Raw genomic sequence first — 25,499 nt, forward strand, 5'->3', positions numbered from 1 at the left:
GAGCTCAAGCGATCTGCCCACCTCAGCCTCCCAAAGTACTGGGATTCCAGGCATGAGCCCCGGCCCCTGGCCCACAATGGACTTTCTTTTAATAGCAGTCTTCCCTGGCACGCTTTGAGATATTATGTCAGTCACAAAAATTGTTTTGGAAAATTTTCCCAAAGCATCTGTTATTTAAAATAAGTTGTGCCCCTGACAGCTGGAGAGGACTTGGATTCCTCGGGAGGACCCTCCTCCTAAGATTAGGGTTCCTTTTTCATGTAGAGTTACCCGAAAAACCTTTAAAAAGTTACTTGAATCACTGGAGTGACTAGGAGGAAAATGAAGCACAGGCACACAGCGTCTTGCCGCCGTCAGTGTCCTGCCTTCTGAACTATTGGAGGCATGCCACAGAGAGGAAACTACAGCCAACAGAGAGGAACTACAGCAAAAGGGCCTCTATTACTGCAATTAATCTCCAAAAAGCATCCAAGAAATTTCCCAGTGCTCAATGCTTGGTTACAAAGAGGATTTTTACACTCTTGCTTAAGAGTACACACACTGGAAAACATCACTTAAAATTGGGGGTTTAAAAAATAGAGCTTAGCTGTGTGTTTTGACAGTAACACATGTCATTACCCTCTGGTTCTGCATTTACAACTTCCTGATATCTTGAGTTGATATGCCACAGGGCAAAAACAGCTGCAGAGCCCTACAAAGGACAGAGCCAAATTTCACAGGTGGGAAAGAATCCCTTTTAGAACCTGGCTCTCCAAAGAACCTTCTGCAAGGCAGTTTTTCTGTGACAGAAGCAAGTCACAGAAGGGCACAGACACTCTGTCTACCCTGCCTGGTGGGCCTCAGACACCATAACCTCATCTGGCTATTGGAGTTGCAGGATGGGCAGGATACTGTGGTGTTTTGAAAGCCACCTCAGCCACCTGCATGCTCTCCGAAGCCTATTCCCCACCTATCCCAGGCTGATCAGATGCAAGCTCACGTGGTCCAGTTCAAATGAAGCTCAGCTCTCTCAGCAGCACTGCTGAAGGCCAAGCACAAGGTCACAGCCTCCCCACATGCTTCATTAATAAATAACAAATGGTCAGTGATTGGGGATGTATAATGTGTTAAGAAAGTGCTGAGTGCCTTACAAGCGTTTTCTTATTTCATTCTAACAGCCCTGGGATATGTGTGCTGACAGATACTCCGATGGATAACAAAACAGGTGCAAACAGTCAGGTCCCCTTTCCCAGGTCAGAAGATGCCTAATAGTGTCTGTGCTGGTCTCTTGGACCTCTGGTTGCCGGACATTGCCTGGGCCCAGCCACCACACTGTGACAAGCCCCAGGAGGTGCTTTGGGTCACAGGTCTGGCTGAAGTCAGCCTGCAAGTTGTCCCAAACCAGGCCCCAGACTTGGGACTGAGAACAGGCAGATGACTCCAACCTCAGATATTGAGGAGCAGAAGCAAGTGTTAAATAAAATGTATAGGAGTCCACTGGTCTGGACTGAGCCGCATCAGGCCCAATAGATCACACAAAAATGGAGTCACTCTTGCTAAAGTGCCGTGTCACCAAATGGAAACTAAGTTGTTTATCCAGCCTTCTAAGAAACAAGGAGAGTGAGAGATAGCTAAATCTCCAAACAAGCTGGCGTAGTAAGGGAGCTCCTTCCACTTTCACCTTTACAGCAAAAGTAGCTTTGAAATAACCAGTCCACTTTTTGTTCTCCGTGTCCGCATTCTTCAGACCCTTCTGTCTATAAAACCATCCTCCTCTGCTCAACTTATCAAACATTCATTCTGTTTTATGGAATTAGGTGTTTCCCAATACTATAATCATGAAAACAGTGAATTAAGATCTTTAAACTATTTGTCGGAATTTCGCCCTTTGACACAAGTCATCCCCATCTGGCCCTGTCCAAAGTCCTGACCCACAGACTCTGCGAGGAATATAAAACTGTTGTTATCTTGTACCACTAAGTTTAGGGGTGGTTTGATGTGCATCGATAGTAACTAGGACATAATTCAGTTACATACTGCCCTTGTTTTACAGATGAGGAAACATGCAAAGTGCAGTACAGGGAAAGCAAGAAATCAACCCGAGTCCTGATTCTAAAGACACCTGGAGCCACGAAATGGTGTTGCACCATCCACAGCCCATTGTTTGTTTGCTGTTTGTTTAACAGGGCCATGGCCGGGCACTAATCCCAATTCTGTTTCAGAAGTGCCTTCATCTGCCCTGTTTTGAGGCCTACAGACCAGTGGTTCTCAAGCCTGAGTGTCCTCTAGAGCACCTGAAGGGCTCGTTATAAACACAGGTGTCAGGTCCCACCCAGGGTTTCTGATTCCAGATATCCAGGATGGGCTCCAGAATTTCTGTTTCTCAAAAGTTCTCAGGTAATGTTGATGCTGCTGGTCTGAGGACCATGCGTTGAGAACCACTGGTATTCTTGAAGGAGTGAGGTGAAGTTTTCTTCAAGAGTGATATTCCTTTGGAACAAGCCACCTGACTTTATCACACACAGCTGACAGATCAGGCCAAAGTGTTCTCACCTATCCCATGACTTTCTAGGGGCTCCCAGAGGAGTCATGTCCTGGCCTGGCCCTTTTTCATACTGTCCCCACTATGGTTTGCAGACACCGGCAAAGGAAAGAGATATTGCTGACCCATGAACAGGTGGGCACACACATCCCGGGGAGAAAGTTGCTGAAAAGCTGTTATGCAAGTTAGTTTTCTGAAGCTCAATTTCTGGCTAAGGTAGCCGTAAAGGCCATATTATCAGGAGAAATAAGTGAAGGAAAAGGAGACAGAAGAATGCTTGCTGACCACACCCTGATCCTGACCCAGCGAGGTTCAGAAGGTCCTTGCTGTTGGCCCCAGGAGGTCCGCCCCACTGTCTTATCTGAGTGGGGCTGCAACTGTGCACAGGCCAACTGTGAATGTTCCCCATGACCTTGGCCTCACAAGTCCAGAGCAGGTCACTTTCCATTTCTGTCCTTGGGCAAGCTGCTCTAGTCCCCTTCAAGGGCACATTGCACCAACTCTGCAAACCAAAGGGTTTGGTTTTTTTCCCAGTAGTTAAAGGGCACTTGCTGCTGACTCAAGGTTAAAGAAAACACTTATCTAGTAAGTGACTCATTTTAATTAAACCAGCAAAGTAATATACAATATCGGGGGGAGGTCCAAAGTTCCTTTCAATTTCTTTGAAAACTAACTACAAGACACTACCTACAACTGTATGGCTATATCTGAAGTTAAACTAAAATCACTACTGCCTATGGGTCACCAGTAAGAACTGGGTCTGCTGCATACCTTGCAGCACTCAGCCTAACCTCTGAGCATGACTGCCCCCATCCTCACAATGAGGACACTGAGGACTAGCGGGGCAGAACAACAGGGATAACTGAGGGAGGAGCTGGAGAAAATGGGGCCCTGGTGACCCTGCCATAAAGACCCTCAAGTCCTTTCTCAAACACTCCCAAATCCAGCAAGCTGATTATGGCCACCCTTCTGGCCTGCATCCCTCTGATCAACACCGTGTCTGCCAGGCCCTCCCCGCAGGCCCCACACCCAGGCCCACCCTGCATCCAGGGCCCACCCTGCACTTGGCACCCACCCTGCGTGGCCAGCCCTGCCTGCAATGGAGAAAGGTTGTCTTTTTAAGAAATGATGCTGGATGGGCCAGGTGTGGTGGCTCCTGCCTGTAATCCCAGCAATTTGGGAGGCTGAGGTGGGCAGATCACCTCAGGTCAGGAGTTCGAGATCAGCCTGGCCAACATGGTGAAACTCTGTCTCTACTAAAAAGACAAAAATTAGCCAGGGATGGTAGCACATGCCTGTAATCCCAGCTACTCTGGAGGCTGAGGCAGGAGAATTGCTTGAACCCAGGAGGCGGAAGTTGCAGTGAGCCGAGATGGCGCCATCACAGCCTAACCTGGGCGACAAAGCAAGATTCCGTCTCAAAAAAAAAAAAAAAAAAGAAATGAAATGATGCTGGAATAATGGGACATTCATACGCAAAAATGTAAACCTTGACCTATACCACATACCTTCTATTTAAAAATTTTAGTCGAAATGTATCATAGACCTAAATATAAACTCATGAAACTTTTAGAAAAAAGCATAGGAGAAAAACTTTTGTCACTTCAGGTTGGGCAGAGTTCTTAGATGTAACATTAAAGCACAATTCATATGAGGAAAATTTTAAAATTTAATAAATCAGATTTCATCAAAACTAATTTTTTTTTTTTTTTTTTTTTTTTTGGTCAAAAGGCATTGACAAGCAACAACCTCAGAGAAAATACTTGCAAATCACATTTTTTTTTTTTTCTCATTCTTGTTGCCCAGGCTGGAGTGCAGTGGCGCAATTTTGGCTCACTGCAACCTCTGCCTCCCAGGTTCAAGTGATTCTCCTTCCTCAGCCTCCCCAGTAGCTGGGATTACGGGAGCCCACCACCACACGTGGCTAATTTTTGTATTTTTAGTAGAGACGGGGTTTCACCGTGTTGGCCAGGCTGGTCTTGAACTCCTGACCTCAGGTGATCCCCCCAACCTCGGCCTCCCAAAGTGCTGGGATTACAGGTGTGAGCCATTGCACTTGACCGCAAATCACATTTCTAACAAAGGACTTGAATCCAGAATTTATCTTTTAATTTGTTTTAAAATTTTTATTTTATTTTATTTTTGGTAGAGACAGGATCTTGGTATGTTGCCCAGGCTAGTCTCAAACTCCTGTCCTCAAGTGATCCTCTTGCTCAGCCTCCCAAAGCACTAGGACTACAGGCATGAGTCACTGTGCCTGGCCTAGAATTTATAAAGAACTGTCAGCCGGGCGTGGTGGCTCATGCCTGTAATCCCAGTACTTTGGGAGGCCGAGGTGGGTGGATCATGAGGTCAGGAGTTCAAGACCAGCCTGACCAACATAGTGAAAACTCATCTCTACTAAAAATACAGAACAATTAGCCAGGCATTTGCTACTCAGGAGGCTGAAGCAGGACAATCACTTGAACCTGGGAGGCAGAGGTTGCAGTGAGCCGAGATGGAGCCACTGCTCTCCAGCCCAGGCAACAGTGTGAGACTCTGTCTCAAAAAAAAACTCTCAAAACTCAGAAATAACAAAACAAACAATTTTTTTAAAAGACAAACGTTTTGAACAGGCACCTCACCAGAGAAGATATATGGATAGCAAATAAATATTTGAAAATATACTCAACATCATTCATCGGTAGGAACTGCAAATTAAAACCACAGTAAGGTATGTCTATACACCTATTGAAATTGAAAAAAAATCTGACAATGCCAATTGTTGGTGAGAAGGCAGAACAACTGCCATTCTCATATATTGCTGGTGGGAATGCAAAATGATACAGCCCCTCTAGGTTTCTTATAAAGTTAAACACACACTTACCATAGGCTCCAACAATCCCTCCTAGAAATTAGCCCAAGTAAAATGAAAATTTATGTTCACACCAAAACCTGTATGTGAATGTTTACAGAAGCTTTATTCATAATTGCCAAAACTAGAAACAACCTAAATATTCCTCAACTGGGAAATGGAGTAACAAACTGTGGTACATCCATACAGTAGAATACTACTCAGCAATGAAAAGGAATTAACTATTGATACATGCAACAACATGGATAAATCTTAAATCCATTATGCCAAGTGAAAGAAGCCAAATTCAAAATACTACATATTGTATGGTTCCGTTTTATATGACAGTCTGGAAAAGAAAAAACTATAGGAATAGAGAACATATCAGTGTTGACAGGACTTAAAGGTGGGGAAGGTTTTGACTACAAAGGGGTAACAAAAGGGAATTTGGGAAGGTGATTAACTGTTTTATTTGTGTGTGTGTGTGTGTGTGTGTGTGTGTGTGGTGGTGGTGGTTATATAATTCTTTGTATTTGTCAAAACTCACAGAACTGTACACCAAAATGTAAATTTTACTGAATGTAAATTACAATTAAATTATATGTATGCATATCTATTATGTGTATGTGTGTGTATATATATATGAACATTTTTTAAAGTTTTTTTTCCCCTCATATTACTATCAAGTCATATCTCACAGATTTTGTATTTGTACAATTATTCTTTCTTGAGCCTGAAATTAGTTAGGACTGTCTTTTTTTTTTTTTTTTTTTTTTTTGAGATGGAGTCTCACTCTGTTGCCCAGGCTGGAGTGCAGTGGTATGATCTCGGCTCACTGCAACCTCTGCCTCCCAAGTTCAAGTGATTCTCTGGCCTCAGCCTCCTGAGTAGCTGAGACTACAGACACTCACCACCACATCTGGCTAATTTTCATATTTTTAGTAGAGATGAGGTTTCTCCACGTTGGTCAGACTGGTCTCGAACTCCTGACCTCAGGTGATCTGCCCGCCTTGGCCTCCCAAAATGCTGGGATTACAGGTGTGAGCCACCGCGCCCGGCCAAGTTAGGACTGTCTTCATCTCTGTTAACCTTCCATTTCCTCTCCTTCCACAAAACCTAAACTTTATTATTATTTGAAACTTAGAATTTTTGAGTAAGTTATTCCTTCTGTCTCAAGAAGGTCCAATACCTGTTATTGAGAGTAGTAAAATAATACACTATCTGCCCTGGGCACTTTAGTGAGAATCCATTTATCGGGTTAAGTAGCTGTCACCGTGGATGGCAGTGAGCAGGCCTCGGAGTGGCCAGGACATAGGACAGATGTGCTTTGATGGGAGAGAAGGGAAGGAAAAGCCGGCAGCACAGTGACGGGAAACTAGAGGCCAGAGGTAGAGGTGGAGGGCAATGATCAGGGAGCAGAGATGAGCATGCCAAGGACATCCTGTGCTGACTTCACAGTGCTGGCTCTGGGCATAGGCCAGTCTCTTCCTGGAGCTTTCATTTTCTCTCTTCGGAATCTGTCAACTCTCTACTGCAATCTGTTCCACAGTCGTATAGCCAAAATCCTCTTCCTCTGTCTCCATTTATTCAACAAATATTTATCTTAGCTGACTCTAATCACACTCTCTCCTGTTTGTCCTGCAGTGAAGCCCTTTTACATTTGCTTATCTCTTTTGATCCAAGGGAAGGAGAATTAACCCTGGCTTCCAGAGAAGAAAATAGTCTCAGAAAGGTTAAGTGATTTATCTGAAGTTGCCCCTTTAATACTGAGTACTGGACTCTTTCAATATCCGTGTACTCTGCTGCCCCCTACCGTGGCCATAGCAATAGGTTTTAAATTACAAAAAAACACAACAGAACGCTACATAACACTGCAAAGACTACACGACACTACAAATAGTGCTTACATTTGTTCATTTAGCAAATATTCGGCCGGGTGCAGTGGCTTACGCCTGTAATCCCAGCACTTAGGGAGGCCGAGGCAGGTGGATCACTTGAGGCCAGGAGTTCAAGACCAGCCTGGCCAACATGGAGAAACCCCACCTCATTCAGGGTGGGCCAGAGATATGCCTTTCTTTCTTTCTTTTCGTTTTTCTTTCTTTTTTTTTTTTTTTTTTTTTTTTGAGACAGAGTCTCACTCTGTTGCCCAGGCTGGAGAGCAATGGTATGATCTCGGCTCACTGCAACCTCCACCTCCAGGGCTCAAGCGATTCTCTTGCCTCAGCCTCCCCAGTAGCTGCGATTACAGGCACGTGCCACCATGCCTGACTAATTTTTGTATTTTTAGTAGAGACGGGGTTTCACCATGCTGGCCAGGCTGGTCTCGAACTCCTGACTTCAGGTGATCAGCCTCCCTCAGCCTCCCAAAGTGCTGGGATTACAGGTGTGAGCCACCACATCTGGCCTCTCTTATGAAGACTAGCAGAACTACAATTACGAAGAAAAAGTCAGCTTGGAGCCTCAACCCCAGGAACTTTCTCAGGTGGAACACATTTGGAAGTTGAGGATCTGGAAATGAATTTCCTTAAAGACATCCATGCATGAGTACCCCTTACCAAGTCTTCATGTACTTTACGGCTATTGCTTACACCATTTGAAAACCAGTGTTGCAAAGGATTGGGGGCAATCTGAAACTACTGGATTCCTGGAACCTGCCACTGATTGATGGGGCCAGTGGGCCCTAATGAGATTAGACCTCCATTTTAAAAGTGTGAAAGGTATAAGGAGATTCAGAGATAGGTGTAAATGGCTTGGGGGAGCCTCCAAAATTTTCAGGTCCAGGTATCTCCCACCCCTTCAAAGGACTGTCTGATACTATTCTATGGCTCCGGGAATGAAGAACCAGTCATCAGGACCTGTTGGCCTCTATGAAATTAAGAGCCCAGTCAGATTTAACAAACTGAAGATGAGGTGTAACTGTGAAGCAATATATGGCTGATTTTTTAACGCACTCTCATCCAAACACATCCACTCCAGCTGATTCATTCTCTCAACTCCCATGTGCTAGGTAATGTATGAGGTGCCAGAATTACCAAAAAAAAACAAACAAAGCATAATCCATAGGCCAAGCCCTGCAGAAACTCTAGGAGAGAAACTTTTAAACAAATAATTATAAAAACACTGTGACTGGCTGGGTGTGGTGGCTCATGCCTGCAATCCCAGCACTTTGGGAGGCTGAGGCAGGAGGATCACCCAAGTTCAGGAGTTTGAGACCAGCCTGGCCAACATGGTGAAACCCCATCTCTACTAAAAATATAAAAAGTTAGCTGGGTATGGTGGCACACAACTGTAATCCCAGCTACTCGGGAGACTGAGGGCAGGAGAATTGCTTGAACCTAGGAGGCAGAGGTTGCAGTGAGCAGAGATCATGCCACCGCACTCCAGCCTGGGTTACAAGAGTGAAACTCTGTCTCAAAAAAAACAAAAACAAAAACAAAAACAAAAAAACCACTGTGATACAGAGTTAATAAAACTATGTGCCAGAGCTGGGGAAGAACTGAAGAAAGAGTGACTTGAGTAAGAAGGTTCAAGGAAAACTTCCCAAAGCTGGTCACATATTTATTGACAGACGTGTAGTACATCACAGAGAAAAAGATGGCGGTGGAAGGATGTTCCAGGCAGAGGAAGCAGCATGTCACACGGGCAGCCAGTGTCCAAGTGACACTCAAGGGGCAAGACCTGCTTCATGGACTTGTGACCTCTGTAGTCACAGAGGGCCCCCTCTTAGAAGGGCCCTCGTGCTTGTTTTAATGTTCTGCTGTCATATTTTGAAATTCTTCTTTTTTTTTTTCTAACAAGGAGACCTGCATTTTCGTTTTTATATTGGGCCCTGCAAATTATGTAGCAGGTCCCGCAAGAGGGCAAGATGAACGCAGGGAGACCTGCTGGGAAGTTCTTACTGTGATCCAAGTAAGAGATAATGAGGGGGCTAAATCAAGGTCTTGTCGTAACAGTAATACACAGCCACACCATTGTTTTCAACTTCTTCCCAGTGTGTTCCTCAGTTTAGATGTAGCAATTTCCCCCACTAAAAAATATTTAGATTGATTTTGATTTTTTGTAATTACAAAGAATGCGGCAATTGAATAATTTTCTACGTTTGTGTTTGCACCTATGCAAGGGTATCTATCTAGGATAAATTCTCAGAGTTAGAATTGATGGGTCAAAGGTATGTTCATTTTCAAGGCTGATAGGCATTGCCAAGTTGGTGACCCGAAGAGAGTATACCAATTTGTATCTCTTCCAACAGTACAGAGGAGTATCTATTTTATCATGCCCTCTTTAACACTCTGTAGTATCCAACCTTTTGGTATTTGCAGTCTGATAACGTAAGAAAGCAGTGGCTGATTGTCTTCATTTGCCTTTCCTTAGTTACAAACAAGGTTGGTCATTTAAAAAATTATTATAGGAGTCTGTGCAGGCCAGGCACAGTGGCGCATGCCTATAATCCCAGCACTTTGGGAGGCTGAGGCAGATGGTTCACTTGAGGCCAAGAGTTCCAGATCAGCCTGGCCAACATGGCAAAACCCCGTCTTTACAAAAATCACAAAAGAATTAGTCAGGTGTGGTGGCATGTGCCTGTAGTCTCAGCTACTCGGGAGGCTGAGACATGAGAATCGCTTGAGCCCAGGAAGCAGAGGTTGCAGTGAGCTAAGATCGTGCCACTGCACTCCATCCTGGGCAATGGAGCGAGACTGTCTCAAAAAAAAAAAAAAAAAAAAAAAAAAAAAGAGTCCATTTATATTTCTGTTTGCCTGAAGCCTGTTTAGTCCTTCGCCATTTTCGAATTGGGTCATAGGTCTTTTTCTTATTGGTTTATAAGAGCTGTTTTACGTTTAAAAATTAGTAATAAATATTTTACCTAGTTTATAGTTTGTTGCTTTATTTCTGCTTTTTTTTGGCCACGCAGATGAAGGCCTGAATTTTTGAAACCTAAGTGAACTGTTACTGTTTTCACTGTATACCAGTATTTTGCAATTTAAGCCCTCTTTTCGGGGAGTGACCTTCAGAGACTATTACACTTATTTTTTTAGAAGCTCAGCTTGTTCATTTGAAGAACATACAATACTAAAGGGAAAAAAAGCTCAGCTTGTACTTATTTTTTGAAGAGATAATATATCCACATGATTAAAAAGTCAAAAGATACAAAAAGGTATACAGTGAGAAAAATCTCCTTCCAGCCAGGCACGGTGGCTCCCACCTGTAATCCTAGCACCTTTGGGAGTCCGAGGCAGGTGGATCACATGAGGCCAAGAGTTCAAGACCAGCCTGCCCGACATGGTGAAACCGTGTCTCTACTAAAAATACAAAAAATAGCTAGGCTTTGTGATGTTGGCCTGTAGTCCTAGCTACTTGGGAGGCTGAGACAAGAGAATCACTTGAACCCGGGAGGCAGAGGTTGCAGTGAGCCGAGATTGTGCCACTGCACTCCAGCCTGGGCGATAGAGCATGACTCCATCTCAAAAAAAAAAAAAAAAAAAAACTCTCTGTCCTCAAACCACTTAAGCTTCCCTCCAGGAAGTAAGCACTATTATCAGTTCCTTGGGTATCTGTCCCTATTTTATGTGTAAAGGAGCAAGTGCATGCACACACACGTATTCTTTTTTCCGATTATTACACGAATAGTAGCCTACCATATCCAGGATTCTGCACCTTGCCTTTTTTTAACCACTTAACATTACATTTTGGAAATAATGACCTAATTATTCATAAATTCATAAGTACTTCCTCATCTTAAAAAATGGCTGCATTGGGCCAGGCACGGTGGCTCACGCCTGTAATCCCAACACTCTGGGAGGCTGAGGTGGACAGATCACGAGGTCAGGAGATTGAGACCATCCTGGCTAACACGGTGAAACCCCATCTCTACTAAAAAAAAAACACAAAAAAATTAGCCAGGCGTGGTAGTGGGCGCCTGTAGTCCCAGCTACTTGGGAGGCTGAGACAGGAGAATGGCGTGAACCCGGGAGGCAGAGCTTGCAGTGAACCGAGATCTGGCCACTGCACACCAGCCTGGGGAACAGAGGGAGACACCATCTCAAAAAAAAAAAAAAAAAGCTGCATAGTGTCCCACTGTATGCACTGTTTTGAATATGCTTTTAAGGGAGAAACCTAAGTGAGAAATACTCCCAAGTCGTTTGGGGCTGGACATTGAGAGTGAGTTGGGGGATTGGACTGGGGCCTTCTCTAGATCCTGAACAATCAGACCTTTTCCTTCCTTTAGGCCTTTACCTCCCATTTTTAGGCCTTTACCTCCCATTTTCTTTTTTCTTTTCTTTTTTTTTTTTTTTTTTTTTTTTTTGAGATGGAGTCTCACTCTGTAGCCCAGACTGGAGGGCAGTGGCACCATCTCAGTTCACTGCAACCTCTGTCTCCCATGTTCAAGACATTCTCCTGCCTCGGCCTCCCGAGTAGCTGGGATTACAGGGACATGCCACTAAGCTAGGCTAATTTTTTTATGTTTTTAGTAGAAACAGGGTTTCACCCACGTTGGTCAGGCTGGTCTCAAACTGCTGGCCTCAAGTGATCCGCCTGCCTCGGCCTCCCAAATGTGCTGGGGTTACAGGCGTGAGCCACAGCGCCCAGCCTTTTACCCCCCATTTTCTGCCAATTAAAACTTCACACAGTCTTCCACTGCTTACAACTTTTGAACATGTGTGTGGTAATGTTCCGTGTATATTGCATATAAAACTATTAGCTTTTAAAATATTACCAGTTTATATAGGCTCATCTCAAATGCTACTTCCTTTTGGAAACCTTCCTTGATCTCCCTGATGTCCCCAACCAAAGTGACCTCACTCCCCTCTGAAATCCTATAGAATGGTGTAATGTTTTGTGGTTATTTGTCATGTCTTTTATGTGCGCAAGTCTTAGGGTTTTTTTTGTTTTTTTTTTTTTAACCTGAAGACTGTCTCACTTGCCCCAGTACCTTCCACAGAGTGGCTTCTGAGTAATGTTTACAGAATTTTTGAGGTAATTAATGAATGAACAAAGGCACCAAGGGTTAAGGACATGAATTTAGTGTCAGATACTTGGGTTCTACTCTTGGTTTTGCTGTTTTCTAGGTGTATCGTGGGGTAAATCACTTCTCTCACCCTTTCCTTAGAATCCACTTCACAGGACAGTGGTGGGGATTAAGTGATCTGATGTAGGTAAATTGCTTTTCATTGACCGTTAGCTGCTGCAATAGGAATTCAGAGGAAGGAGGAGAGAGGTCAAAGAGACTTCCTAAGCTGGACTGTGCTCTCCAGCCACCCTCTCATTTATATTTCTTTTCAGATCTCTACTAAGAATGTCACTCTGGCCGGGCGCAGTGGCTCACTCCTGTAATCCCAGCACTTTGGGAGGCCGAGGCAGGAGGATCACCTGAGGTCGGGAGTTCGAGACCAGCATGACCAACATGGAGAAACCCTGTGTCTACTAAAAATACAAAATTAGCCAGGTGTGGTGGCACATGCCTGTAATCCTAGCTACTTGGAAGGCTGGGGCAGGAGAATCACTTGAAGCCGGCAGGCAGGGGTTGTATGAGCCGAGATCGCACCATTGCACTCCAGCCTGGGCAACAAGAGCGAAACTCTGTCTCAAATAAATAAATTAATTAAGTAAAATAAAAAATAAAGAATGTCACTCTTCTTTGTTCCTGTATTTTCTTTTTAGGTCTTTATCTTTTGGGTATATTTGCCTGGCTTCAGGGCGAGGGCCCTCCCCCAAGAGCTGGCCAGTACTGCAGATTCTTATGACCACTCAAATATTTCTTTCCTTTATAAGAAACAAGCAGCTCTATCCTACGGTTGAGCCAATGTGTCCATTTCTTTCTATCCAAATGTAAGGCATTGTGACATCTGCAGTGAGAGGCCAATGCAATTTGGTGTGGGTGGGGGCAAGGGTGGGGGAGTTTTGCAGAGCATAAAGAGCACAGTATTTTGGATCTTCAGCAGCTTTAGTTCAGTTCTTAACTTTTCTTGCCTCATTACAACAGCCTCATAACTCATTTTCCTTATATATTGAGAACTGTTGTAGTCAGGCATGGTGACTCTTACATGGCTGTTATGTTGGCCATGGGTGGCCAACATAGTGAGACCCCCATCTCTACCAAAAAAAATTAAAATTAGTCAGGCACGATGGCATGTACCTTAGTCATAGCTACTTAGGAGACTGAGGTGGGAGGATTGCTTGAGCCCAGGAGTTTGAGATTGCAATGAACTATGATCACACCACTGCACTCCAGCCTGGGTGACAGAGTGAGATCCTGTCTCTAAAATAATTAAAATAATTAGAAAGAATATGATTGGAAAAAAACAAAAATAAAAGTAAAAATAAAAAAGAACTCTTGTGAGGAAAGCATCTAGCATAATGCTAGACAAAAAGTAAGTAACCAACAAATGCAAGTTTTCCCTTTAAGCTCTTCTCCACACTGGTACCAGATTTGTACTACTAAAAGTCCTCTTCTTTCCTCTTATTATGGAGGAATTATCCTAGCTCATAGCCAACCCACTTGTATACATGCTTACTCAAGGGCATGGCTTCAGCAGTTCTCTCTCTCCTGTATCATCAATTGTTCCCTTTCTCCTGGATCAGTCTCAATCAACATATAAATGGTATGTTTCCCATCTTAAAAACAAACAAAAAGTCTGTTTTGACTCCACTACCACCTACAGCTGCCACATTTTCTCCTTCTTCTTTGTAATAAAACTCCTTGAAAAATATATATCCTGTATACTCAACATTTTCAATTCCTCTTGAACCTACTCCAATCAGATTTTTGTCCCCTACACTCCATCAAAACATCTCAAGACCACCAACAACCTCCACATTGGTAAATCTAATTAGCATCTATTCATCTTCATATTATTTGATCTGTGTGACATAGTTGATTACTCTCTCTTCCTTAAAACATTTTATTCACTTGGCTTCCGGTAGTTCTCACTTCCCTGGTTTTCTTCTTTTTGGCTCTTCCTTCTCAGTGTCTTTGGCTGATTCCTCTTCATTTTCCCAACCTCTAAGTATTAGAGTTGCCCCAGGATCCAGTCACTGGAACTCTTTGCTTTTCTATCTGCACTCATTTCCTAAGTAATTTCTTCAGTCCCTTGGGTTTTACCTATTATATTGATTCTGAAAACCTCCAAAGTCCTACTTACTTCACTCTCAACCTTTTTCCTGAACTCAAGTCCAAATATCAAAATAGCCTACTTGTCACATCTATTTGGGTGAGCTCTTCATATTTCTACTCAGACCTGTCCCTCCTGCAGTCTTCTTTGTGTCAAATAATGGCAACTCCATTCTTCTAGTTGCTCAGGTCAAAGAGTTTGGTAATTGGTAATGCAACTCTCCGCTTTGTCTCATACCTCATATCTAATCCATTGACAAATTCCGCCAACTCTACTTTCAAAATCTATGATTCCAAAAAAATCCAAAAGAAAAAGCATAAAGGGAAAAAAATACAAAATACAAAAAACAAAAAATTAAAAATCAAAATCTATGAGAATCCAACTACATCTCTCTATCTCCACTTGGACCCAGGTCTGAGCTGCCATCATCTTGTACTTGGATTATTGCAATAGCTTCCTAGCTGGCCTTTCTGGTATGGTCTTTAAACCTTTTCTCATCCCAGCAACCCTGTTGAAACATAAGCCAGAAGATGTCTCTTCCATTCTCAGAACCTCTCATCAGTTTTTGTTTGTTCAGAGACAGGGTCTCACTCTTGCTCAGGCTGGAGTGCAATGCAATGATGATCACATAGTTTACCACATTCTCAAAGTCCCGTGCTCAAGCAATCCTCCCACCTCAGCCTCCCAAGTAGCTAGGACTACAGGTGTACCCCACCATTCCTGGCTATTTTTGTTTGTTTGTTTTTGGTAGAGATGGTGTCTTAAACTCCTGGCCTCAAGTGATGCGTGAGAGTGTCAGGAGATGATAGATGATGACCAGGTGAGAGTATCAAGAGACTCTCCTACCTCAGCCTCCCAAAGTGCTGGGATTATAGGCATGAGCCACCATGCTTAGTCCAATCAGTTTTTTATCTCATGTAGATCATCCTTCCCTCCATAACCCTCATCTCCTGATACTGTCACTCTCTTCCACTCCAACCACACTGATTCTCACCCTGTTCCTCAAACCTGCCAGGCACGTTCTTGCCTCAAAACTTTTGCACTTGCTGTTCCGTCTGCCTGGATTCATTTCTTTCAGATATCTACATGGTTCACTCCCTTGTTCCTTCAGATCTTTACAAAAAATTCACTTTTTTACTGAGGACTTTCCTGGCCACTCCATCCAAAAAATTTTCTCTCTCTCTCTCTCTCACACACACACACACACACACCATTCAGATTTCAAGTCCTGAGCTCAGGAGTCTGAGGTTGCAGTGAGTTATGATTGTGCCACTGCACTCTAGCCTGGGCGACAGGGTGAGACCCTGTCTCAAAAAAAAAAAAAAAAAAAAATTCAGGCTGGGCTGGGTAGCTCACGCCTATAATCCTGGTTACTTGGGAGGCTGAGGCAGGAGAATCGCTTGAACCTGGGAGGCAGAGGTTGCAGTGAGCCAGCATTTCGCCACTGCACTCCACCCGGGAAATAGTGCGAGACTCTGTCCCAAAAAAAAAAAAATTTCAGGACTCCAAATAACTTTTGAAAATTCAGGACTCCAAATAACTTTTGTTTATGTGGATTGTATCTGTTGATAATTATCACACTAGGGGTCAAAACTGAGAAATTTTTAAATATTTACATATTAATTCATTTAAAATAATAATAAACATGTTAACATAACATTTTTATTTTAAAAAATTAAAAAATTTTAGCTGTTTTGCTCCTAAACAAAACAAAACAAAACAAAAATAGTGAGAGGAATGCTACCGTTTTACATTTTTGAAAATTGTTTTATGTCTGGTTTAATAGAAGATAATTGTATTATCCTATTTACTTCTCATTCAATCTGTTATAATGCGCCATGAAGCCCTAGAAAACTACGCAGTACTCTCATGAGAAAATGAGAGTTTAAAAAGAAAATAATGTCTTCGTATTACTATGTAAATAGTTTTTGTCTCCATATGTATCTGTTGTCTTTGTACATAGGTTTCCCTCCCATTCTACATAGCAAACTCCTGCTGGTCACTCAAGGTCTGTCTCACCTGCCATCTCTAGACAGTCAATTGTTCCCTCCTGTCTACTCCCATTTTTCTTTTTTTTTAAATTAAATTAAATTTTTTTTTTTTTTTTTTTTTTTTTTTTTTTGAGACGGAGTCTTGCTCTGTCGCCCAGGCTGGAGTGCAGTGGCGCGATCTCCGCTCACTGCAAGCTCCGCTGCTTCCCAGGTTCACGCCATTCTCCTGCCTCAGCCTCCCTAGAAGCTGGGACTACAGGCGCCTGCCACCACGCCCAGCTAATTTTTAGTAGAGACGGGGTTTCACCGTGTTCGCCAGGATGGTCTCCATCTCCTGACCTCGTGATTCGCCCGCCTCGGCCTCCCAAAGTCCCGGGATTATAGGCGTGAGCCACCAGCCCGGCCCCATTTTTCTTTTATAGTACATATTATGTTATCCTGTTGTTATCTGTATAATTGTATATCTCCCCAACCGACTGTCTTCCTAAAGAAGGCAACTATAACTTGATCTTCTTTACATCCCTAGCCCCACTCACAGTATCTAGTACCAAAAAGATATTTAATAAATATTTGTTGAATAAAGAAATATGAGGCCGGGTACAGTGGCTCATGCCTGTAGTTCTAGCACTTTGGGAGGCCAAGGCAGGTGGATCACCTGACATCAGGAGTTCGAGACCAGCCTGGCCAACACGGCGAAACCCCATCTCTACTAAAAATACAAAAATTAGCCAGGCATGGTAGCAGGCACCTATAATCCCAGCTGCTCAGGAGGCCGAGGCAGGAGAACCACTTGAACCCAGGAGGCAGAGGTTGCAGTGAGCCGAGATCGTTCCACTTCACTCCAGCCTGGGCAAAAGAGCAAAACTCTATCTCAAAATAAATAAATAAATAAATATGAAAGGAGTTGAAGGGAAGAGGGGACACAGTTTCCCTACAGTGAGCTCAGGCACTGATATAACATTTCTTTTTTTCTTTTCTTGAGATAGGGTCTAGCTCTGTTGCCCAGACTGGAGTGCAGTGGCATAATCACAGCTCACTGTAATCTCTGCCTCCTGGTCTCAAGTGATCCTCTCCCCTCAGCCTCCCCAGTAGCTGGGACTACAGGCGTGTGCCACCACTCCCAGTTAAATTTTTTTTTTATTTTTTGTAAAGACAGAGTTTCACCATGTTGCCCAGGCTGGTCTTGAACTCCCGGGCTCAAGTGATCCATCCTCCTTGGCCTCCCAAAGTGGTAGGATTACAGGTGTGAACAACTGTGCCCAGCCAATATAATAATTCTTTTCTTTTCTTTTTTTTGAAACGGAGTCTGTTGTCGCTCAGGCCAGGGTGCAGTGGCACAGTCTTGGTTCACTGCAACCTCTACCTCCCAGGTTCAAGCAATTCTCCTGCCTCAGCCTCCCAAGTAGCTGGGATTACAGGTGTGCACCACCACGCTCAGCTAATTTTTGTATTTTTAGTAGGGATGGGGTTTCACCATGTTGGCCAGGCTGGTGTCGAACTCCAGACCTCAGGTGATCCACCTGCCTCGGCATCCCAAAGTGCTGGGATTACAGGTTTGAGCCACTGTGCCAGCCCCAACATAATATTTCTTAAGATTATCAATGTCAAAGGCTTTCCTAACAGCTGGTCAGTTTACCATATAGTTCATTAAGTGAATCCTAACCTCTCATGTGGTCTTTCCCACGAAGTGGAGAAGACAGAGGTCATTCATTTCATTTTATGAGGAAACTAAGGCCCAAAGAAATGAAGTGACTTGCTCAAAGGCACACCGAAAGTCAGTGACAGAGCCAGTGCTTGAATCAGGTATCCGACACTAAGTCAAGTGCTGTTTCCATTTTATCCCATGCTCGTCATGGTGACTGGAGGCTGAGAAGTCAGAGTTCCAGTGATTTTTTCTTGGGGTGTTGCTCTGAAACCTTCTAAGCCTCCTCTTGAACTGATTTCACAGCGGTCTCTGGACCGTCCTCTTACTAAGGACTACCTTAGGGATCCTTTTTATAAGCAACCATTTACTTCTATCAGCCTCTTCTCTTATCATCAATACCTACTGTCATTCACATGCACCATCCTTGGGAGCTGGTCAAGGTGGACCACCACAGTGCTATATCATCACTGGCAGTTCCATGAGCACTTGGTATTAGAGGAAAGGAGAAGAATAAGACAGAGCTCAATCCAGTCTGTTCCCTTTCATTTCTTGAATATACTATCTCCTCCTTCTGGAATATATCCCCTCCCAAATCTTCCAACTTGGGGCAGTTCATTGCTCTTTCCTCAATGTTTTCACAACACTTTGTTCTCATCCGTGTCATAACTCGTCATGTAACCACAATGATTTATCTCTATCATCTCCCTACCAGGACTGTGAGCTGTCCAACTCATGTTAATACCGTCTTCAGACTCTTCTGAGATTGTCAACTGTCAACTCCTTCTCTCTCTCTCTCTCTCTTTTGAGACAGAGTTTCACTCTGTCACTGGGCTGGAGTACGGTGGCACAATCTCAGCTCTCTGCAACCTCTGCCTCCCAAGTTCAAGCGATTCTCAGCCTCAGCCTCCCGAGTAGCTGGGATTACAGGTGTGCACCACTATGCCTGGCTAATTTTTGTATTTTTTTGTAGAGACAGGGTTTCACCATGTTGGCCAGGCTGGTCTCAAACTCTGGACTCATGTAATCCGTCTGCTTTGGCCTCCCAAAATGCTGGGATTACAAGTGTGAGTCACCACGCCCAAACAACTCCTTCCTTTTCTTTGAACCTCTCCTCTTCTTTCTGGTGATACTCCATAATCCTGATTCTTTAGTCTTTTTGGACAATCTTTAGATTCACTTTTGACTTGACATTCTCAAGCCAAAATACATACATACATTCTCAGGCTCTGAATATGTATGTCTCAGGATGGATCCCTTGGCCTTTTGCTCTCTTCAACTCTTTGCTTTTAGCTTCAACTACCATATTTACCTGAAGGTGTCCAAAATATCCATTCTCTACCCTCTTTGAGAACTCATTCCCATGCCCATCTCACAGATCTTGTGGTCACCCCAGTTTTAGCAAGTCTAAAACAGAGCTCCTTGTCACCTCCTTCAAGCCAGTTCCTCCACATGATGACTCCATTTCTGTGAAGATGATACCATCCATCTTTCTCGATTTGCCATCACTCTAAACTCCTTTCCCCCTTCTTGTATGCCCACTGTCTCTTAAATCTATCTCTTTTCCCACCCCCATCCTAGAAAAAAATGGGTTCTGAATCCATCCAGCTCTATCACTTATGAATCACACAAGTTTGCAAACTTATTCAGAGCCTTCTACTTCCTTATCCTAAATTAGGGGTGATAATAGCATCTATTTCATAGGGTTTATCTATAAAGATTAAACGAGATATCGTGCAGGAAAGTGCTTAGCCCAGTAACTGGTATGTATTAGGTACTCAATAAATGTTAATTATTATTGTTATCCTTATTTCCTTCTACCTAGACTATTACACTAGTCTCCTAACCAATCTCTCTGCCTCCTCTGGTCATTATTCTCTCCACTGGGAGGGGAACTAACATGGAATATCTATTAAGTGTCAAGGACCTCATGCTGAAAACAATCTTATACAGTAATGCTAGCATCATTTTATAAAAATGGAACAGAGCTAAGATATGAACATAGGTCTGACACTAAAGCCTGTGCCCCTTTTTGCATCTCCAAATTACCAGGTAATCATAAAATACCATTTTTCACACATCATCCTGCTTAAACGCACACATACGCACACACACACATACACACACAACCTTTAATGACACCCTCCCCATTTTCCTTCAGAACACAACCCAATTTTATTATCCCAGCATTCACTGTTTTGTACTATTTCCCTCACTTCCCAACACTTTCCTATAGGAACCCTGTGCTCCAGAGAAACTTATCTGCCGCCTCAGGCACATCTTGTACACCCTCAACTTCCTCCCTGAAATGCTCTCTCCTCTCCCCTCCCCTTGTTTAAATCCAGCCTTTCCTTCAGGTCCTAGCTAGAGTCCCACCCTCCTCCATTACACCTTTTCCTAACTTCCCCAGCTCCTCATCAGGTCTCCCTTGACCCCTGGAGCAGCCGCCTGTGTCCTTGTTGACACGTGGTGTTTGCCATCCTGTTTTTCTTTGCGTTTATGTTTTCTCATCAAGCTGTAAACCTCTGTACTTCAGGAAATCGGCCCTTTTTTTTTTTTTTTTTTTTTTTTTTTTGGTTTTTCTTTCAGTATCCCAAGTAGCCCAGAGCCCTACAAATAGAAAGCGCTTGATAAATATGGATTGTTTTGGATGAAAGATGATCTTCCTAGCTGGATGAGCTCTTTTCCTCTAGGGGGTGAGGGACTGAGCTTCACCTCAACTTCACCTAATGTCTCCCAGGAATGCCCCCTCTTAAATGTTCCTCAGGTCTTCTCTACCCCTTTCCCCCACCACCCCGGCCCAGGAGAGCCGCTCAGAGCTCCCTCTCCGGATTCACAATCTCAGACCCAGGGCTATTTCTTTAGCTTGCTCTCCAACCCCGCCTTTACCCTGGGGCCGCTCCTCAGTCTCCTCCCCTAGGCTGCCTCTCAGACCCCCTCTCCTTCAATGCCACTCCCCAGGACCCTCTCCCCAGCGTTCCGGACCCCCAACCCCGGATATGCTCCCCCAGGGCCATCCAGTGGTTCTGCCTCCAGGAATACTGATTTAGCTTCTTCCCCCTCCCGCTCAGGGCTGCCCCCCAGACCCCGACCTCCAGTTCCACCCCTTTGGACCCCGCCTCTAGAGCTGTTCTTTTAGCCTCTGCGACCCCTCCCCAGCGCCGCTCCGCGGCCCCTGCCTTAGGGCTGGCCGGGAGACCCTTCCCTCGCAGGTCCCGCCCGGGTGCTGCCCCCGCGCCCCTGGCCGCCCCCCACCGGGGCGGGGCGCGCGGAGGCGGGGGCGCGCTGGCGGCCGAGGCGGCGGCGGCGGCGGCGGCGAAGGCAGGCGGGCCGGGCGCGTGTCCGCGGCGCCGTGACTCGGCGGCTCCGCAGCGGCTGCAGCGGGAGGACCCGGCCGGAGCCGCCGCCGCCGCCGCCATCGCAGCCGGGCGGCCGGGCCCCGCCGCCGGGATGCCGAGGAGCCGGGGCGGCCGCGCCGCGCCAGGGCCGCCGCCGCCGCCGCCGGGCCGGGCGCCGCGCTGGAGCCGCTGGCGGGTCCCCGGGCGGCTGCTGCTGCTGCTGCTGCTGCCCGCGCTCTGCTGCCTCCCGGTCGCCGCGCGGGCGGCGGCGGCGGCGGGGGCCGGGGACCGGGCGGCGGTGGCGGTGGCAGTGGCGCGGGCGGCCGAGGCGGAGGCGCCCTTCGCCGGGCAGGTGGGGCTGGCGCGCGGGGCCGGGGAGCGGGCTCGGGGCCTCGGGCAGGGCGGGGGGCGGCACCGGGGCCGGGCCTTGGCCGGGCCGCGCCTGCTGCCGGGTTCGCGGAGGCGGCGCGCCGGGGGTCGGCGCCTGGGGTCCGGGCCGGTGCGGCCCAGGGCGGGGGCTGGGGAGGGCCGCGCCGCCGAGGGCCGCCGAGGCCGGGAGCTGCTTCAGCACCGCGGACAGGGGCAGCGGGCGGGGGCCGAGCTCCAGGGTCGGGCTTGTGTTGGCTGTGGGGTGTGTGGCCTGCATGACTATGTGTGAAGGAAACCGTACAACGCCTCGGAGTAAATAGTAAGCGCAGCCAGTCTGTTGTGGGTTGGGAGAAGAAACCGAGGATGTTCAAGCTGGAGAAGGGGGAGGGGGGAGGGCGGAGGAAGGACTCGATCACTGTCTTCGTAGCTGAAGGGCTGTCAGGTGGAGGTAGGATAGACTTGTTCTCGCTTGGCCCCACAGGGCAGAACTAGGGCCAGCGGGAGTGGGGGTTGCAAGAAGACAAATTTGGGCTCGATATAGGAAGAAGTTTGTAACAATTGGAGCTGCTCAACCAGCTTAGGAGGCGGCGAGCTGCTCATCACTGGCATGTGCAAGTAAAGGCTCTCGGAAAGGATTGGATGGAGGCATGCATAGTGCTTGCATGGATGCATGCATCATCACAATAATGCCAGCTAGCGTTTACTGAACACTCACTATGTGCCAGGCCTGGTGCTATGTTTTATACGAATTATCCAATTCAATCCTCATAACTACTCTTATGAAATAGTTGCAATTTTTATCCCCATTTTACAGATGGGGATACAGACTCAAAGAGGTTAAGTAACTTGCCCAAGGTGACACAGCTAGTGAGTGATGGAGTTGGGATTCTAACCTAGGCAGGCTGACTCTAGTCTCCCCTTATTTACCCATGACCTTATCCTATATCTCATGGGGGGTGCAGTTGGACTAGGTAATTTCTCGAGTATCTTCCAACCTACAGGTCTGCAATTATAATGAATGATGTTGGGACAATGGTATTTTGCTGAGGAAAATCAGAGTGATAGCCTCAGCCATCCTAAGAGATGGAGTGTATTTGTTGAAGCAGGCAGTCTGTTTAAAAGAATCTGCCTCAAGAGAGATTCTTAATTGGGCATGGAGCTCAGGAGGTCATATGTGCACTGAAATTGTGTACAAATTTGTGTTCGTAAGTGCAAATGTGTTTACTTCTAGGCGAGGATCCCTAGATTTCTTCAGTCTCTCAAAGGGTTACAGGTTCCACAAAACAACAAAAAAGATATGGTGTGTAAAAGAACCTTTAGTGCCAGTTGGCAGTTGTCCTGCAAAGATTTTATAATTGCTGGTTGACTTTTTGTGGAAACTTTCCCAAGCCTCTTTGTGTTTTCACATGTGTTTTATCACATGTCAAAGTAGTGCATTTCCTAAGTTTATACCCTAGAAAAAGGTTCCTTTAGACTGCCTGAGTGCTCAGGATGAGGTGGAAAGACCCTGGCCTGGGATTAAGGAGGCCTGGGCTCTGATCTGACCTTCGCCCCCATTGGTTTGTGTGACCTTGAGCCATTTCCTTGCCCTTTCTAGGCTTGAATTTCACCATGTCTAACATAAGGAGAGAGAGCTAGATGATCTCAACTCCGAAACTTTTTTATTCCTACGATATTTCAAGTATTAAGAGGAAGCTAGTCCTTACCCTTATCAGTTGTACAGGCTTTGATTATTCCACCTCTCTTAGCCTTTGTCTTTTTAAACTTAAGTTTCCCCCTAAGACACGAGACCCCTAGAATAGCCACACTCATTCTCTGGATCATTTTAATTGTTCTTTTCTAGATATCTTTTGACCCTAATTTTCAATAGAAGTCAACTTGACCATTGTCTCCAGATACAGGACCCTATGGTTTTGCATAAAGGAAGGTTGGCTTCTTCTTTGGTCTCCAGGTCCCAACCTGCATCCCCCTTCCCTCTGTCAGCTGTCCTGACCTCAACACACTAGGCCACTGCCTTTAGGGAACAATCTATAATAGATCCCAAAGCCTTTTCCTGGGTCAAAACTGATAGCCTGGAACACAACACCCTGTGTGTGGATTATTTTTATCGGAGTGCATTACATTTCTCCACATTGACGTTTGTCTGCCATCTTGCATTGTACGTAGTAACTTCCTTCAAGCATTTGCTCTCTCTCTCTCTGTCTCTATCTCTCTCTCCCCCCCTCCCCCTTCCTCCACCCCTTCGTCCTTCCTTCTCTTTTGGCATAGCATTTCCCTGTCTGAAAGGGCTTAATATGATCTGAAGTCCTGAAATTTTCACTTTGTTCTACTTCTTCTGGATCACTTATAAAAAATTTAAGTGAGACAGGTCCCAGCAAGGTCTCTTGGGGCCCCCTGCACTCTTAATCCCCTTTCATTCATGGAAGTGACCATTTATATCTATCTATTATTTTCTAAGTGACAAAAACATCACCCTTAATTTGACAGTGACTCCATTTTAAATGTCTAATACATTGTCGAAAACTTTCTGAAAGACAAATTATATCCACTGCTTCTCTCAATAAATTGTGCCTAATTATCCTTTCACTGAACACTAGGGGATCACTTGATTGAAACCTTATAGAAATATTGTTGCTTTTAAGCCAGCAGATAATATTGCTTACTCCTCTCTCTGTCTTTTAAGCCCTCTGGAGTCTGACTCCACCCTACCTCTCCATTAGCAGGCCGTATTTCCCACTGCTTATCGATAATGCATCCTTACTCCAGACAAGCTCAATTTCTCCTTTACCCTTAGACAGGCTGCCCATGTTTCTCTGGACATTGTCACATACTTCCTTCTGCACGTTCATTTGAAACCTTTCCATAAAGTTTCAGCTCAAGCCCTGCTTCTCCAATAAACTTTCCCTGATTTCTCTAGTTGTCATTTTCTTCTCTCTTCTCCAGGAAACACTTTTAAGGCAACCCCAGCCAGTTTGTCATTTATTTATTTACTTACTTGTTTTTATTTATTTTTGAGACAGAGTCTCGCTCTGTTGCCCAGGCTGGAGTGCAGTGGGGTGATCTCGGCTCACTGCAACCTCCGCCTCCCGGGTTCAAGCGATTCTCCTGCCTCAGCCTCCTGAGTAGCTGGGATTACAGGCATGCACCACCACACCCGGTTAGTTTTTTGTATTTTTAGTAGAGATGGGTTTTCTATGCATTGGACAGGCTGGTTTCAAACTCCTGACCTCAAGTGATCCACCTGCCTTAGCCTCCCAAAGTGCTGGGATTACAGGCATGAGCCACTACGCCCAGCCCTATTTATTTTTTAATAGTTAAACATTATTTTTGGGGAGAGGAAGGTTGGTTCTTAGGCAGGGCTTTATCAACCAAAATATTTTATTTTTTTACATTGAACAAAATCCCCGACTCTCAATGCTCATCATTAAGTATTCAGTGAGCAATCAATGATTCTACTCTTTATCCTTTATCTCAAAAAGTTACATAGATCTGAAATAAGCACTCATGGGCATGTAGGTCCAAGCTGCCTTCTAAAACCCTCCTTAGAGATGGGACTCATTGCCAACCTGTACTTCCTTCAGTGGAAAGCAAGGTTATTCCTTTTGGCAATGGTTCCACAAGCTCACCCTTGAGTTCTTTCATAACTCTTTAGGTAGTCATCTAATGATCGTGGCATCAATAGAAAGAAATTGAGAGAT

General features: G+C 45.1%; 1 protein-coding gene across 1 annotated transcript in view; it reads left to right on the forward strand.

Moving 5' to 3' along the window:
• Positions 1-21,544: 21,544 nt before the first annotated feature.
• MMP24 (matrix metallopeptidase 24) overlaps positions 21,545-25,499 on the forward strand; it is a 50,504-nt gene continuing 46,549 nt past the window's right edge. Inside the window, exon 1 of the mRNA XM_073008170.1 lies at positions 21,545-21,784. Within this exon, the coding sequence (XP_072864271.1) occupies positions 21,545-21,784 (240 nt within the window). The remainder of the gene's footprint in view (positions 21,785-25,499) is intronic.

This window comes from Chlorocebus sabaeus, chromosome 2 (genome assembly GCF_047675955.1).
Source record: "Chlorocebus sabaeus isolate Y175 chromosome 2, mChlSab1.0.hap1, whole genome shotgun sequence".
In the NCBI taxonomy this organism is placed as follows: Eukaryota; Metazoa; Chordata; class Mammalia; order Primates; family Cercopithecidae; genus Chlorocebus; species Chlorocebus sabaeus.